At 37.1% G+C, this 18,241-nt stretch overlaps 1 protein-coding gene across 1 annotated transcript; it reads right to left on the minus strand.

Moving 5' to 3' along the window:
* Positions 1-336: 336 nt before the first annotated feature.
* On the minus strand, positions 337-18,000 carry LOC103981218 (actin cytoskeleton-regulatory complex protein PAN1). The gene is made up of 13 exons (XM_009397868.3): positions 17,588-18,000; positions 13,115-14,363; positions 12,524-12,742; positions 12,169-12,383; positions 11,570-11,644; positions 9,179-9,250; positions 8,127-8,225; positions 7,937-8,008; positions 7,754-7,868; positions 5,332-5,400; positions 2,452-2,863; positions 1,307-1,424; positions 337-1,197 (listed from the first exon to the last, which is right to left on the minus strand). Exons 1-13 carry the CDS (start codon positions 17,735-17,737, stop codon positions 601-603), a joined length of 3,462 nt encoding a protein of 1,153 aa, XP_009396143.2. The 5' UTR covers positions 17,738-18,000; the 3' UTR covers positions 337-600.
* Positions 18,001-18,241: the final 241 nt, after the last annotated feature.

Genomic DNA, 18,241 nt, shown 5'->3' on the forward strand with positions numbered 1-18,241 from the left:
AGCATCAACTATTGTAAACTGTTGCTTCAAAGTACTCCAAGCTGAACGGGAAAAAAAAACCATCTGATAACATTACAAGGATTCATTCAAACACAAGAATCAGCAATATTGTGAAAAGACCATAGTCGCAAGAATGCTTTACCACCCGAATCTCTGATGCGAATGCTGTGACACTGCTGATGCGAATCGTCCCCGACAACGTTGCTCCTGCATACTTCAAGATTGCTGCAACTACATTTCAGCTGGCAGATACAACTAATCTTTTCACGAAAAGCCATACACATCATATTTGAGCTCCGATTATATGTGATCATAAGAGCAGGTTGATGTTCCATGTCAGCAGAGATCCAGAAACAATGCATTATGGTCTGATTGAAGTTTTAGGTCCCTGTAGTATACAAGCCACCATGCACATCAAGGGCACCAAGAGCACAAGATTTGGATCCATAGTCTCTCAAGTAACCAAACAACAAATAATAAGGAATACACGACACAGCAAAAAAAAGACATGTTCATATCTTACAGGGAGAAGGAAATCATGCTCTCATGCTTGAAAACAGAAAGACTGCAGAAATCTGTCATGATAGTGAAGAACTCTCACTAAAATGCATCCCAATTAGTTGTTCCCTTCTTAGGACTGTGACTTTCTGAGGACTTGAATGGTTCGGACCCAAACAAGTCACCACCATCAAAGGATGAATAGCCCCTACTGTGGTCTGTGGTGCTGCGCATAGAATCAAACCTTGCAAAGCTTTCACCCCTGCTGCTGTTGTAGTCTGTGGTGCTGCGCATAGAATCAAACCTTGCAAAGCTTTCACCCCTGCTGCTGTTGTAGTCTGCGGTGCTGCGGATGGAGTCAAACCTCACAAGGCTTTCACCCCTGCTGTAGTCAGTGGTACTACGAAATGAGTCAAACCTTGAAAGGCCCTCACGCTGAGCAAAAGCACCAGTGTCATTCGTGCCAAAGAAATCATGTTGGGAAAAGCTATCAAAAGAGTGGTCATCTGGCCCATCGGTAAACCTCGGAGAAAATCCAGAGTTGAATAAAGGTGTACTAGGAACAGAATCAAAGAATGGGCCCTTCTCCTTTCCAGCTACACTAGCTGCACTGGGAGAATCCGTCTTGATTGGAGGAAATAAACCAAAGTCATCAGACCCAAAGGAGAAGTTTTGTCTTCGCTTCTGATGATCACTCTCCTGGGGTAGGAGACACGTCATCACATCATGATAAAAATATGAACATAGCATCCATAAAATTCATTAATAAGAAAATATAAAAATCAGGAAGATTTTTGAAATGTTTAACCTTTGGATTAAAGCTCCAAACAGAATCAGTATCATCAGTGCGATCAAAAGTTGGACCCCATGAAGGCTCACCAGCATGCTTGTCTTCCAAAATAAAGGATTCAGCAGCATCATGATCACTGAAGTACAAAGACGCAAGTTCAGCAGAAACTATAATAACTGCAGGTTGTGATACATAAATGACAAAGCATTTAATTATTTATAGTCATTAGTTTAAAAATGTAACTATAGCAGTCTTTAATTGACAACCCAATGACACTACAAATCAACGCGAAGGTGAATTTACATCAGAATTAAATCATAATGCACTTTTCATTAAGCATCAACTCAGGGTAGACCATTCAGAGAATACTCACATGGTGAGACACTTAACTGTGACTCGCAATTATCCCCCTGAAGATGCGCTAAATCCAATGGTCTCAAAAATTATAAAAACCCAGAAAGGGTAGTGGATCATGCACAAGATCAAAACTAACAATAAGCAAATCAGTCACCAGCATCTGTTTGTGGTAGAGAAGAAAGCAAACTATTCCAACTGTCCGCATTGTTAATTATTAAAGACACAGGCATTGAAGCGCAGTTCAACAACAAATCTCACTTTTTTTTTAATGATAAGATGCCAATTAGCAAATTAGCAAGCAAAGAAAAAACTTTCACATAAGTTACATACTTTGGCCTCAGCAGAAAAAAAAGATGGATGATCTTATGAAGAAAATATATATTAAACTGTATATATTGGATATGCGCGTGCAGACGTATACACCAGATTCCATATGGACATGTAAAATAAATTATTCTAAGCAACTGCTTTAAGAAACAGCAAAGAAGAAACAGTCAGTACATCAATCAGTTGCCACACAATAAATTTCCTTCAAAAATGCCTGACAAATGTGCTTTGACCATTCAAACACACATTCCAGGAGACCATTGCCTAAATGGTCTTCCTCAAATTCCCAAGTGTCTGAATTCTGATGTCACTTTTTACGTATGCTCAAGCATTCTAATGAAGATAGCAACATAAAATTAACTAGAGTTTAGCATGGAAGATTCTTTATATTCAAGGTGATAAACAATTCAACTTTTTCTTTTTGCAATGCTTGCCTATGTTATAAAACTTGCCAAGTGTCTAAGAAGATTCATTCATACCTGCTGTTTTCATTTGCATGGGGTGAGCCATCATGTCTAACAGACACATGGTGAATGTCTTTAGGACTTTCCAAAGCACTTGTTCCAGGACTGCTGGGACTTTTAGCTAAGCTATCATCACCGTCAAGATTGGTAGATCCATTTTCAGTCAAAGGCGCTGTGGTTGTAGAAGGCTTCTCAGTCTTGTTCTCATCATTTAAGCGTTTGTCAGTCTCATCCTCATCACTGGAACGTTTCTCGGTCTCATTCTCACCATTGGAATGCTTCTCAGTCTTGTTCTCACCATTAGAAGATGATGCCCGCGACACTTCCTCTGTAGAAAGTTTTTCTTTTTTAACTTCTTCAGGCTTGGACTTTTCAGTAGGCACAACCTTCTCCACTTCAATTGTGAGCTCCTTTACAGCTACAAAACCTAAAAATGAAAAATATAGCCAATTAGTGAATTTACCTACAGTTCATGCCTTGGTACAGCTTAGTCATATTGTCTTATTACCTTGAATTGAACTAAAACAGAAGTGTTAATTGATACATGACACTAGGCACCATCGAAGATAATAGGATAAAATGGAGTTTGGATATATGCTAGAGCACATTGGACCATACCAGAGAAAACATGATCATGGTTTAGAAACTAGTCAGACCAGTTTGCACCACCTGGTATATACCAGTCCGACTAGGGATTGGCACCCAGACGAGGCAATTTTCTGCCAGTGCAGTTTGAAACTAGCTTTAGGGAATCTTTTTGACTTGACAGCAACAGCTGTCTTTTTATTTATTACCCCTCTCCCAGTACTGCCTATTGCCTCACCACACTCCTTTGCCCCCTCCTCCGCTTCTCCGCATTTTCCTCCATCTTTGTCTCCTCTCCTCCCCTCATCTCTCCCTCTCTTTGGTCTATGTCAGCTGGTACACCGATAATACCATGTATTGGTGTAGATTGGTACTTGCAAGACCTATACCAATCTGACTATGGGGCTTGGATTGAAACTTAAATCCCTGAACATAATTATATTGAAATTTAGCTATGAAGAACAAATAGGATATTACACTATATAATGATAAGATCTACAAACTGCAAGCAATCATACAAAAAACAGAACAAAAAGAAAAAGAAAAAGAAGAGACCCACTGCCAAAAGAGTTCAAAATCTAATTTAGACATATATATTTATTTACAGGTAATCAGAAGGAAGGTTTAAACCTTCAAATCAAACTGAAACATGTAACCAAACCAAAAATTGGTTACCAAACCCATCGATTCAGTTTTGGTTTGAATTTCGTGCTGTATGCTTTAATATGTTGGAATCAGTTACACTTCGGACCCTACAGAAATAAGACAACTGATATAATACACTATATAGATATGTCAAACCTTTGAATAGTCCAAGCCAAACACAAACCGGGCTTGAGTGATGAGTCAACTCAAGTTGGGCTTGAACCTTAATGATGGCCGAGCCTTTGACTAGTCCAGGCCGAACACAAACAAGCAACTTGTTTAATCAAACCAAATACAAGCAAGCCCTTGTTCCTTTGAGCTTGGCTCGTCTATACTCCTATGACTAATGATGAAAGAATCCAAAAAATGTATTCAAGCAATGTTATGGTTGGATTAATTCCCTAGGTGTCAGCATTGCATAGTATGGAAAATATGTTGTGCCGTGCTATGAAGAAATGGTGCTCTTGTGCCATGACGTGACAAATATTACTCTAAATGCATATACAAAATATTAAGGAAATTATGGTTCTAAATATCTGTCAGACAGGTACATACCAACCAAAATATAAATTATAATGATCCAACTAAGCACTGATTCTGGACTATACAACTTGGTAACACTTAGAATATAATTCATTTTTTTTCCTAGGTATTGAGCAGTACAGGACAGTATACCACCCTGTAACTTGGTACCATATTAGTCGTTAAAATTATCAAAACTGATGGACAAGCATTTAAACCCACATAGTGTAGAAGATGCTATAAAAGCCCTGATATATTCAACATGTGTCAGAAGTATTTATCAAATGTAGGTCTCATTGATAACTAGCGGCCATAACAAGCATGTCAAAATGTCCACGCTCCATAAGATCAACGATTATCAGTATCAATAGCATCCTCGACTTCCATCTCCATTGTCAATCATCTATCATCTAACTCATATGGTCTTAACTACTGCCTCTAAAGATCACACCACTTGTATTGCTTTATAAAGGATTTTCCCAACATTGTCCCCACCTATCTCTAAGCCAGTGGGCACCACCTCCCTAAGGCCATTGATGGGGATGAGAGGCAGCACTTCTTTGCTGCTGAGTTCTGCTTTAGGGAGGCCATAGTATTACTTCATCAGTAGGAAATATTTGAACAAAGAAATTACAGTGACACAATCAAGGGAATCGAATTGAGATTGAATCTCTCGCCTCACAAACAGGAATTGAATATCTCTCTACCCTTATTACCTTTATCTATAACCAAACCCCCAACACACACCTTCAACGGTCGACTTTCCAATCAAGGGAATCCCAAGAAAGACTAAATTCTGAAACTAGTTAGTTTCTGCAAATAACAGAGCATTTTTGCACATGCCAAGAGTGCTAAAGCTTTATTGTCATCTAGGAATCAGATTGGTGAGTACAATATAACCGACATATGAAGTTGTGAACATCGACTTTCAAAATGCTACAACCAGCATCCCGACATCTTAAAACAGGGATAAAAGATTTAAGGCAGGTATACAATGTCAAAACTGGATGAGCCTCTTTTAGTAGAAATTATAGACATAAGTCTCAGTTGTTTGCAACTTTTTAAGGTCCACACGAAGCAAACAAAAGGAAAACCACATAAGTTAACAGTTACCATTCTAAAATAAAATTTTAGCAGGCATACCATCCTCATCAAATTTGTCCCAGTCTTCATCCCAGTCAGCTGCCCCTTCTTGTATGCCAGGTTGCCAACCTTGATAAAATGATAAAACAAGATATTAAACCATGAATACACCTGATTGGATATTATTAACAGTAGATGAATGAATATACATAAATGAGGCAAAAATTCCAAACATGTTATATTTATGATTTAATGAATTAATAGAGAACAAAGCATAATGTATAGTCAACAAACTAGCTATGCAGAAATAGATTCTCAAAAAAAGATGATAACAGAAATGCAAGTTTCTTCTTAACTGAAATATACCATCAATTCTCTCTCCATTTACATAGATGTGAGTGTTCATGTGTAACAAAATGGAATCAATTGACCAAAATGCTGCAACTCTAGGCATCAGCATAAAAAGAACTTTCAACTGAAATTACTTCCTCCTAAGGTATATTCTAGAATTCTGACTAAGTATTGAGTATTTCTGCTATCTATTTTTTCGGTCCTTGTTGAATCTTCAACCATTGGCCATAAGTAGTCAAACTACAAACAGCACCTGAAAACAACTGAATGACTATCACCAAACAAGTGAAGTTGCCCTAAATCCTATGTTCTATGCAAAATCAGCAAAAGGAGGGAAACCTGTTTAATAGAAACATTTTGAAAAATAAATTGTTGAGGTGGCAGTATGAACTTATCCTCGAAACAGAAACATTTGTTTCCCAAAGTAATTAATTTCTTGACACCACAATATGTAAACTAACAATTAGTTTTTCATGATCCAAAAATTTAGTGCACCCATTTCATGTCATGATTATGTCCTATGTCCATGTGCATGCTTCAGAATTTGCAAGAGAATATATATGAAATTTAAAGGGATATATATACAAGTACAATATATTTGTGTGTTTGCATCTGTGCGAATTGTGAAAGCATGCATGTACCACTTCTGATTTCTATCTGCTTCCAGTATCTTATGCTCATGCTCATAAACTTCAACAGCACACCCATTTCTCTGCTTAACCCATAAGCAAATTAAGTGATGTGCCTCATTTTAATGCAAAACTATAATCACTATCAGTGTATATTGAAATGTTCCTCATCACAAAACTAAGTCCATGTGATCTCAATTCAAATTGAATCATCACACTTTCGTACTTGGATCACATTCATCTCAATTCCAAGACCAACTCATCCAACCAATCTAAACTTAAGACAAGAAGGATTCATTTTGGCCTTTGAACTTTTTTATCTTCATCATGAGATGTTGAACCCAACAAACAAAGCTATAGTCCCACAATGTTGTAGCTGGCACCAAAGATGTTGATATAGTGGACTACAGCATGCACATATGGACCATATGATTATGAGTTACTGATGTGACACGACATGGATATGCCAACACATTAAAACTTGAAAAAACAGAATATGAAATGACATGGACACAACCACAAAAAATATTACAAATATAATAATTATTATGAATACTTATGGTGTTAGAATAGATAGTAAAGTATCATACAAAGTAATGATCAATCATCCATTAATCTATTAATCATGAAAATATTATTTTTAATAACATAGTATGTCAATAATAATTTAAGATAGAAAATCTTTATGAATTTATGAAGATAATTCTATCAATTCCATTGACCAAAGATTCTTACTAACAAAAGAACATACAAATGAAAGATCTAATCATCCACATCCATCTCTATCACTAACAAACAAATAGTCAAGCAACATATTTTTACAAGAAAAGTTATACTCTTGGAAGAAAGATGATATAAATCTCAGAAGTATTTTAAAAGTACCATATTCTGACAATTATATGATACAGATATAACAAGCAATTTGAAGAATTAGTGTGCCGCAGGAGTGGATCTTCAACAGTTTAGCACATTTGTAGTTTGGACTTCAACAACCACAGTGAACTCTGGTGGAAAAGATCAATACTAATAAGTTCATACATCAGCAAACTCTCAAATTTACCCCACATTTCTGAAGAAAGAAAACTTTAAAAGTGAACTTCTGCAGCGGGTACAACTTCTAATCCTGACTTTGCAATTTAGCAAAAGAACATGATAGTCCAGTATGTTATCTAGCACAAGGTAAATAAATGAGTGTAGCTGGCCCTAGAAAAACAAAAACAAACTTGAATGTTTTGCCTACAACATATACAAAAGGGCAGCCCGGGGAACTAGGCTCTAGCCTACAACAGACAACAATTCTCAGCATAATAATTTTAAAATTGAAATCACATGAAGCCAAGCTTAGGGAAAGAAACTATATAGTTCAACCTATTAATTAACAAACAGTGGAGCTTTAGTTAAATCCCAGTGGACCAAATTCTTTTACATTCACAATGAACCAACATTTTGATCCGCACCAACAAGATAAAACATGAGCAAAAAATAAGTAGACATCAAAGTACCAAAAGGAAGCTCAATCAGTGAAGTTGGCTTAGAACGCAATCCATATTGTTTGCATCGTTCGTTTAGAACTTTTACAAGCTCTTCGAGATCCTTTTGTATATGAGCAGCTCGTGCCTAAAGAGCCAGCATAGAGTTAGACTAGATTTATTAATCATGAATAGTACAATGCATATCAAATTTACCTGAAGCAAACCATCAGCAGTTCCACCTTGTTCTATTTTCAGTATAGCATCATATATTTCCAGTTTTTTCTCCTGAAAATATATCAAGTGAAGCTCAAAACAAAGAAAAGGTAGCATAAAACACTGCCACAACACTTGAGAATTAAATCAGCATCATTAAATTTCTATTTTCTAAACATGAAGTTTATACCTGAATATCACGAAAAGTTGCCTCTTCAATTGTAAGTTTTGAAGCCACATCTCCAGCTTGCTTGTATTTTTCTTCATATTTTTTCATCAAAGATTCAACCTACAAGACCAATATGTGTTTGTAGGACAAGATTAGAAATAAGTACTTTCAGAAGGCAATTTTGATAAAGAAACAAGGATTTACAGTTTACACTTGATGTCAATCATGCAAATAAAGGTCTTACATCAAATGTATGATCTCTGTGATTTGGCATCAAAGGCTTTGTGGCTGTTAGACCAGAGTGGTGCTTGGATTTCCTATGGCTGTCATGTCCTTAAGTTTTTACTACATATCACAGGCTTCTGTTATACCAACAAGCCCAACGACATCATTATATCAAGCAAATAAGATCATAATTGATCAAGTTTTATGGTATTAGTACTGGTAAGTATCTTGGAATCTTTATCAGATTGGTAAGGATTGATTGGTATAATATAGTATACCTGGGAAATCAACATAAAATATGTTGTTCAATATGTTGGTACAGTTGATATAGCAATATATAGGTATAATCAATATGGGTGGCATACCAATGTATTTCAAAACCATGTAACTCAAGAAACTGAAAGCACTCACCACAGATCTGCAAATTTTGAATTTACAACACCATCTAACTTTCAACAAAAATAAAAAATAAAAAGAAAAACCAAAAAAATTTATAAGTTGTGTTTCATATTCACCGCAATATTATAAGTTAGCATGAGGAGAGACTGACGGAGATCTACACAGAATGCTTGCTAACACAAACCAAAATTCTTCAGTGTGGCTGGAACTTAAAACTAATGGAATGATGATAGATTCCCAAAGATCCATAACAATCAATGAACATGCAAAATATCTGTTGGAGGTTTTTTTTCTGTATTATTATTAGCTTTCTACAAGACAACTTCAGAATACAGATGAAAAACTAGAAAGCAAGACAACAGAATAAAAGCAAGAGAACACATGTTGACGTAATTCAAAGATATCGCTTAAGCAGCAGTAGTTCATGGAAAACATTGAAAGAATAGTACCTCCCGTTTATCGGCAGATGCCCTTTCAGTTATCTCATTGAATCTATTGTCGCATCTACTTTTGTAAAGAACCTAAAAGAAGAATATATAAAATAAGGATGATGTAATACGATATGGCTACATTACGTAACTAATACAAAATGACATACAAGACACTTCTTGATATTCAAAATAGTAAGCTTCTTTTTGACATAAATTTACAGAATTTCAAGTAATTCTATTTAGCCCAGTGATCAAAACACTCAGCTAACTACTAATTTCCAAACCATTCGAACATTATGGTTTCACTTGTTTAGCTCCCCTAACAAACTAAATTAAAAATTTTCAACTTTAGAGATGAGAATGAATGCCAAGGAACATTCCTTCCAGTAATCCATGTGTAGACATTTACAACACAAATGAATTCCCTGGTCTACACACCTTCATCATAGATAAACTGAAAAGGCATCCAACATGAGCAAGATAAATGCTTTCAAAGTAATAAAAGCCTAGACAGCATACCACCAACAAAGGCAAAAAGGTTAAAGAGATTGTTTTACCATCCATCACCTCAAAAAGCCAAAGCTGAAAATAACCAATAGAGATCCAACCAGAGATAGTAGAGAAATTCTGAGTGCATATATCGAACTTTCTGATTGACATAGTGTTTTTAAGTCTAAACATGTGTGTCATAGGGAAAAAGTCCCATAATTAGGCACCCAACAATTAATGATACAACAGAAAGAACAATGTAATAAATATTCAAACAAAATTGTCAACTATCTTGTGATCAAAGATTTTTTGCTTCATTATATGAAACCATGCCAATCACTAGCCGGTGCACTAATATGGCACACCATCATTTTAAATTTCGCTTTTAGTGCCATAGCTCAAGGTATTATTCTAAGAAGAAATGGAAATCCAACTATTGATTGTTGAAAAGAGGTCCTCACAGCACTACCATCACTACTATTCATTTGAGTTATTTTTATTTATCAGTATGGATTTCCATCATGATCCATTCTGAAGCCCTAGGCCAACAACCATTTCACAGAGAGATGAGAAGGAATTAGACAGATCACCAGCCACTTTTCCTTGAAAAAACTTGATAAATTTAGTAAATCCTTCTTGGAGAAGAGGAACAAGCCACCAGCAAATTCATAAGACATCTTTCACCTTTTGTTCTAAGCACCACCAATGTCATGTCAGCGGCCAAATTAGCAAGATACTATGATTCCAAATCTCAATCATACTGTTTGGTACAAACCAATATTTATTGGTGATGAAGTACTGATATTGGAACCCAGCTCAAAATCAATACAATATGATTCATTATTTTTTTTTACATGATATTGGACAATACGTGTCGATAAACTTCGCAGCATACTGGAACCATAGCAGTCCAGTAGATTAACCAAAACCACAGTAGAACTGAGATTATAAATCTTTGCAAAAGACCACTTCATCTATCTGTAGACTGAAACAATTGTGGTTTGACCGGCCAAAGTAGGACTATTCTTGTCACGACCCAGCCTGATGGGATAACCGACTTATCAACTTCGTTTGGCCTAAACCACTGGCCAAGATGCCTAGGCTGAAGTTGATAGTAGTGCACCCATCAGACCTTTATAAGTCTATCTTACTCTAACCCACTTTCGATGTGAGATTAATCGAAGTGTCACAATTCCATTTAAAATTAGACCAAAATCTAAGGTGTACAAATTCCAGCATAATTCCTAGAAGGAACCAAATCTTGTGCAACTTGGATCTCGTCAATTGCAGCAACCTAAGTTCACTTAGAAAGACTCCCTTGGAAGTCCAGAAGACCCAAAAGAAAGGCCAAAGATAAACTTCAATCACGGAAGGACTAATATAAACTTAACTAAGCTAGAGGTTGTCCAGACCCTGACTAGGGGAAGGTCGGATCCAACTTTTATTTGGCCAATTCTTCCCCAGCATCAAAACTTAGCAAATTTTATTTGGCCAATTCTTCCCCAGCATCAAAACTTACGGGGTACCCACATTAGGTGTCTAGCCAAATCAAAAAGGAGACAAACAGCAGTGATGAGTGCTTATGGGCAATTTATTTAATTATTTGATGTCATACCTAGACTAGTTGGGATAATACATAATAGCCGATAAATAAATGATATATATATACGCCACACCACTAGAGTGTGATTCTACAGGATCAATTACCCTCAATTAAGAAAAAAAAAAAGTTTTCTCTATCTCTCTCTGCCACTTGTAACCACCATCAACACTTCAACACAGGTCAATCATGTTGCATACTTCCATAATTCAATCTTAGTACTAAAATCATGTTGTTTCAAACTTTTAGCATATAAAGAACTTCGAGATGGTAATAAATTAGAAATATTTGTTTCCAAATAACAATGAAAAGAAACTTACTAGTTCTTGCATCTTGGAGCGGTAAAATTCAGTTTTTTCTTTGGAATCTAATATCTCCTTCTCCAGTTCTTGGACCTTTGTGCAAAAAAAGCAAGGGTATATCAAATTCGAAAGGGAAGCATTAATATAATAATCATAGAACTAGATAATCATCAGCTAGATATTGCAAATTATCCTATGCAACTTGAAAGGAATATTACGAGATCTAACTTGTTATCGATTAATAAACATAATGGCATGTATGAATAGAAGTGTATTCATCACCAATCCAGCTTTAGATCTAAATAATGTTATACATAAAGTTTGTTGAATTCCAGATTGATCTGAAGGAGAAATAACTTCCGTACATACATTGTGCTCTCTTTGTCATCTTTCACTTTAATTTTGATCATATTCCAAGCCAACTAAAATACGATTAGAAATTTGATGCTCTTAAGCCAGTATCTTGGTTGTGGTTTTATTCACATTGTCATTTGTGGATGATACCTTAAAACGGAAGTTGGTTTATGGTGTAAAATAAATAAAAAATATACATTTAAATAATAACAGAAGTAGAAATTATTAGTATCTCACTTGCATCCAATATTCAGTCAAAATACCTTTTTGTCTGCATCTGATGCCTCCTGGAACTTGGAGTGCAGTGTACTCCGTTCATCCTTGCTGAGTTGGTCAACCAAATGTTTTTCCAACACAGGCACTTTCGATTTCTTTACTGATTGAATAGTATCATCAGTCTGAGAAGGTATTGGTTTTGGTATTTGTGGCTTCACTGAGACAGCAGGCACTGCTGGCCGTGATAGAGCTGTCCCTTGTACTGACAAGTGATGATCACAAGCATTCATGTTCAAAGTCAACACAGATTAACAAGTATATGAACCAAGAGAAAAGAATAGCTACAACTACCAAGGTAAAAGAACACAAAGTACATCTGACATGATTTTACTCGAGAAGTACCAGGAGTTGATTGGCTAACTGGACCACCATATCCAGTTAAGGGTTGGTTTGTAGCTAGTAGCAAAGTTTGATCAGACCTGACACTCTCAGGAAGAACAGCTGGAAGAGGACATTTTTCTCGATGCCTCTCCATTAAATACAGAGCAATACAAAACTCCCTAAGAGAAAGCATGCCATCATTATCCTGATCAGATAAGTCCCACACCTGCTTTAAGACCTCTGAAAATGCAGGAAATAAATAGCATTACTGAAAGCTAGAAACACATAAATACAAGAAAACAAAGCAAAATGTTTGTCCATGATGACACTGCACCTCAGAAACAGACAAACATAACATAAATTAAGCAAACCCATGGTGGAAACTTAAATGAACATGTTTTATTAATCATACATAAATAAGATAAAATCAAGAAACACAAAGATGAAGATAACAGAACTTGCAATTAAAATATAATGCCATGGCAGACCATGATGATTAAACAGCTAGCCAAATATCTTTTTTGTAAAATTGGCAAATTATGAAACACATCAATCAGTGAATATACTGACTTTGCAAGCAAAGGTTCAGACAGATATATTCAGGTTATATACCTCTAGGTAGTCTCCAACTGAGAAATAGGTTACGTGCCTCTTCACCTGTGATTTTGCCATCTCTATCAGTGTCTACTTTGATAAATATTACAAGATACCTCTGGATATCAGATTGAGTAAATTTTGGCCATGAAAGCTGGGGCTGAGAGGAAGTAGAGCCAACGCTTCCAACTGGACCACTTAAACCAGTCATTGCTGGAGTACTCTGTTTCATGCCTGATTGACTTTGCTTGACTGGAGATTGAGTTTGTTGCAACTGGTTGTCACTGGAAGGAACCAAAGCCATACTTTGCCAAGTATCAACATTCTGTGGTTTGCTGGAGTTCTGAGACCCAGATATAGATGGGACAATACTAGAAGATTTAGGTGTAGTAATTGAAGAGAAACTAGAAACATTTTTTTCTTGTTTTGCCTGAGTTGCAGAAAAAGCATCGCCACCAAAAGTCGAGTCAGAAGAAAAGCCATTGCCAGCTAAAACCAAAGCTCTTGAATCTGATTGCAAAGATGGCAATATAGCATCTCCAGGTTTTGATGGAACTGAAGTCGCAGTTGAAGCAAGTATTTGAGGTTTAGACCCTGTTCCAGGAGCTGATCCAGAGTTGGATACCCCAAAGCCATCTTGGTTGACTGAGGAAACCCCAGGAAAAGAAGTTTGTGGAGTTCCCTGTCCTAATGCTCCACTATTCCTACCACTGAACCAATCAGTTGAAACATTTGATGAACTTGAACCTGGAGGATACGGACTTGCTGTGCTACTACCACCAGGTAGAACTTGGCCAACTTCCTTGTGAAAAGGTCTGACAGCAACAGGTGTGGCTTGAGGTGGCCTCATCAAATTGTTTCCAGTGGGAAAAGCATGCTGATTCATACCAGTGTTTTGATGTGGTGGTTGCCCTATAAAGCCAGGATTTTGATTAGTTGGCCCAAAGCCAGGATTTTGAATATTTGGCCCAAAGCCAGGATTTTGATTAGTTGGTCTAAAGCCAGGATTTTGATTAGTTGGTCCCATAGGACTCATCTGAGAGGAATGGGTATTGGGGGCTCCAAACTTCATCTGAGATGCAGGATCAGGCACCGCATTTATCTTTGGTGCAGGAATTTTAGCTGCATCAGGAGATTTTAAGGCTGCCTGTACGATTTCAGGTGTAAGTTCTATACCCCTCTGTGCAACTGTTATAAGTCTCAGTGCATTGTAGAACTCCTCACGTCCAAGGAAACCAGCTCGCTTCTGATCAGCATACATCCATACCTACGTATAACCAGAATATTACAGATGTAAATATCAAGACATAGTAACTTTTACATCTCTAATGGAACTCTCCAGACATAGGGTCACTTAGATTCGTTGTGTGACATCAAGAATCCATGTATTTATAAAAACATAAGATTGAAATGTATCCATCTAATAGTTAAAACCAGAAAAAAATTAAAATTTAAAAGTTCAGAAAAAGAATTACAGATATCACTGAATGCACATCAATAACTCAAGTTAAATTATTTTATATCAAGACTTAAGATGTCAGACTCATGTAACAAATCCAGAACAACCAGAATTGAACACAAGATGCACATTTCATGACAAATAAGTCAGGGACTTTGATTATGTGGCAGCATTAAGCACATGCCAACTAGCCATTTCACATGATCAATCTCAGATACTATAATTACATAAATAATTAAGCAAACAATATATCAGCCATCAAGGGCAATGCAATCCTACCAAACTGATAAATCATACATAATTAACAGCATCCAGGGCTAACTATTGTATGTACCATCATTGTTTAAAATCTCACCCGAACCAAAATGTGCCAGGCAGAATTTACCACTCTGAGGTTAAATTGGCATGCGGACCAAGGCATTTCACCTGGTCAGTGCCGGTATCCAAGTTACCATCCAGTAACCTGTAGAAACCAGGCTTACACCAGTTTTGACCCCTGATCAGGCTTCAACCAGGCAATAAGCCCAAGCGCAATCCCGAAATAGAAAAAGACCCACTGGGATCGCTTTTAGTAGAATAAAGATTAAAGGGCGATTTTTAGCTCTTTTTCCCTTCTCTCACATCCTCTCATTCCTTCTCTTAATCTTTCTCAATTCTCACCAGGTCTCTCACAAATCTCGCACAATTTACCGCCCAAACTCGCTTAAATCTTATAAAAGGGGGCTTAATTTCTCGATCAATTTAAACAAAAAGAATCAATTTCGAAATCCAAACCATATTTTCCCCCAGATTAAGTAAACTCAAACCTAATTTATCAATATAATCACTCTCCATTTCAATCAGTTATTTCATGATAAAATATTCAAATTCAGGCCCTTCCCCCTACTAGGTTTGGGGGTTGATCGACAAAGATCAAGCATTGAATCTCACATATCTAGTCCACAAGGATCAACACTAGATAGTTGCAGATCTAGGCTTCATCTGCAAAAATCAAGGCTAAATCCATGCAGATCTAGACTAGGCTTGATCCTCACGATCTAGCCTTGCTCCTTGTGATCTAGCCAAGATCTCAATGGATCTAGGTCAGATCCATGAGGATGTATCCCAGATCCACAAGGTTCAAGGTTTATCAATGCTGATCTTACCAAGATCCACATGGTTTGGGGCTTGATCTATGGAACTAACCCAGATCCGCATGGATCATGTTTTGATTCGCAGGTATCTGACTTTAGTTTTGATTACTACACGAATTATAGATTTGGCTACAATTGACAACCTTTTGTATGAAAATGATTCCATAGCAACAAAGCATCGATCTGGTATGACATTGTGCTCATCACTTCGAAGCACTGTCATCAATGGCAGTGCATCCGTTGTAACTACATTGACCATGTAGAAATAACCCATTTGAAGCGGCATTTAATCAGTGAACCCCCCAACATAGCCCAAGGTATCATAGGAGATCAGATGGATAGAACAAAATTAGACATCTGAAAAGCACTAAGGCTCCAAGAAAAATAATAGAATTTTATAGATGTGCACCTAAGCCTGTGCATCCAATCAATGTGAGAGTCAAGGAGATGATGTGGACATTGAGCCCGACCAATTATTACACAAAGCAAGCATAATAACCCAACATCAAATCTAATTCAATTGAGAGTATATACGGAATTTAATCTAATACAGCAAAACAAGAAAATATAGCAAAAGATAACCAAAGATGATATGTCAGATGAAAAGACAAGGAGATCAAAAACAATGTATTGGCGTGTAGGGTAGAAAATTTAGCACTCGTAAAAAATTCCACTAAGGATAACCGAGGTCATTAAACCTAAAAACAATGTTTCTTTCGTCAAAAATCAAGCACATGTAACTCGTAAACTTCAGTAAAACTGTATCTAGATAAAAGGCTGGCATTAGTATAGTAAAAGATAATCATCAAAGCAAATATAGTATAAATTCAATGGAATGCTTCATTAAAAACAAAGAGAACATGGAGGAAGAAAATCACGGCTTGGAAAGATTAAGTTAGAAGACAGATGCACTCATTAGAGTGATCGAAAACAACCAAGGGCACAAGCCCATAAAAACATTATTTCTTTTCATAAAACATGAAGCATGTCTTATCCATAAACTTCAAGACTGTATCTAAATTTAAGACAAACAACAGCCGACTCATACAAACCAATGATGAAAGAAAAATTATACAAATATAGTCAATTAAATCTCATCTACATTGATTTCCTTTTTTTTTTGTATCATTGAAGTCCTAGTTTGGTTTGCCTACACCCTAAGACAACATATAACAAACCTAGATGCATCCTAATAGTCCTAATAGTTCCTTGCAGAACCAAAAATAATAATAATAAACATAACTTCCAACTAAAATACACTAATCTAATCAGATCACTGTGTCTAACATGTATAACTAAAGATCTATATGGAAATCCAAATAAATAAGATAGAAAAAAGACACTTCCAGCCAACTAATTTAATACAACACAAAACACAAGCTGGTAGAGATTTTAGTCGGCCCGAGCAAGCCATTTAATTTAGAGTGCTGAAGATATAATATGTCCGGTACCTAATACGACCCTCCTATGGCTGCGAAACTCATCCAGGGTCAAAAGATGGGAAATATTGCACAAAGGCTACTTATGATAAACAAACTGAAGCAATAAAATCACCAGTCCCCAGGCAAAGCCGATGTGTTGCAAGAGTGCATTTTCACTTCACTGTCGTGTACCTCATGAAATGTAAAAAAAAAACTCATATCTTTGGCCCAAGTTGATTCAATCAACGATCTATATGAATGAGACAGATCTCAGATCAAATGTTGCAAAACTAAAACAACAATAACAAACAGATCTAACCTTACCAAAACAATTTCTTGTTACATATCAGCAGACTAATTTAATCAATGACAACTTCCGACCGCTACCAGCTCTACCAGTAGGGCTCGGCAAAGAAAACTACAAAGAAAACACACGAAGCAGAGATCGATCCGATTCATAGACAATACACGCCGGTACCTGAGCCAGAACCTGTCTCGGCAAATTGGCTCCCTGAAAGAAAGCCACCGCCTCGTGACCACTGATCCGCCCATCCCGATCCAAATCCGCTCTCATGAAGTACGCATCGAACACCCGCATGTCCGCCACTTGATTCGGCCGCGCCGCCATCTCCCAGTCCAAGAGAATGGGAATTTTTCTCTCAGATCGAACCACCAGATCAAGCCCCAACCGACGCCACGGCTCCCTATCCGCGGAGCCAACGATGAGACGAGAGGGGGAGGAGCGTCCGCAAGATCGAAGCGGAGCGATTCGAAGGAAAGATCTATGTTCCGGGTGTTCTAAGATCGAGGCGAACGAAATGATAAAGCATCGAGGCGTTGGTTGAAACCTTTCACCCCACCGAGAGAAAGAGAGAGAGAGAGAGACAGAGAAAGCGAAGGGGAGAAAACAAGATGGGGGGATCAACTTCATTTGTGGTGGTGATCAAGATGATGGACGGTTGGATGATCGATTCGTGCGCGGAACAATCTGGAAGATGAGACCACGGGTTGGACGGTGGATGATGGAGTTGGTGCAACATCACGTCAGCGCCAGAGTGGCACCCAATCAACCAAGCCAAATCGACCCAAATAGCACCCTCATCGTCTCAATTGGCGACGAGCGTTGACGGTT

This window comes from Musa acuminata, chromosome BXJ3-4 (assembly GCF_036884655.1).
Source record: "Musa acuminata AAA Group cultivar baxijiao chromosome BXJ3-4, Cavendish_Baxijiao_AAA, whole genome shotgun sequence".
Classification (NCBI taxonomy): domain Eukaryota; kingdom Viridiplantae; phylum Streptophyta; class Magnoliopsida; order Zingiberales; family Musaceae; genus Musa; species Musa acuminata.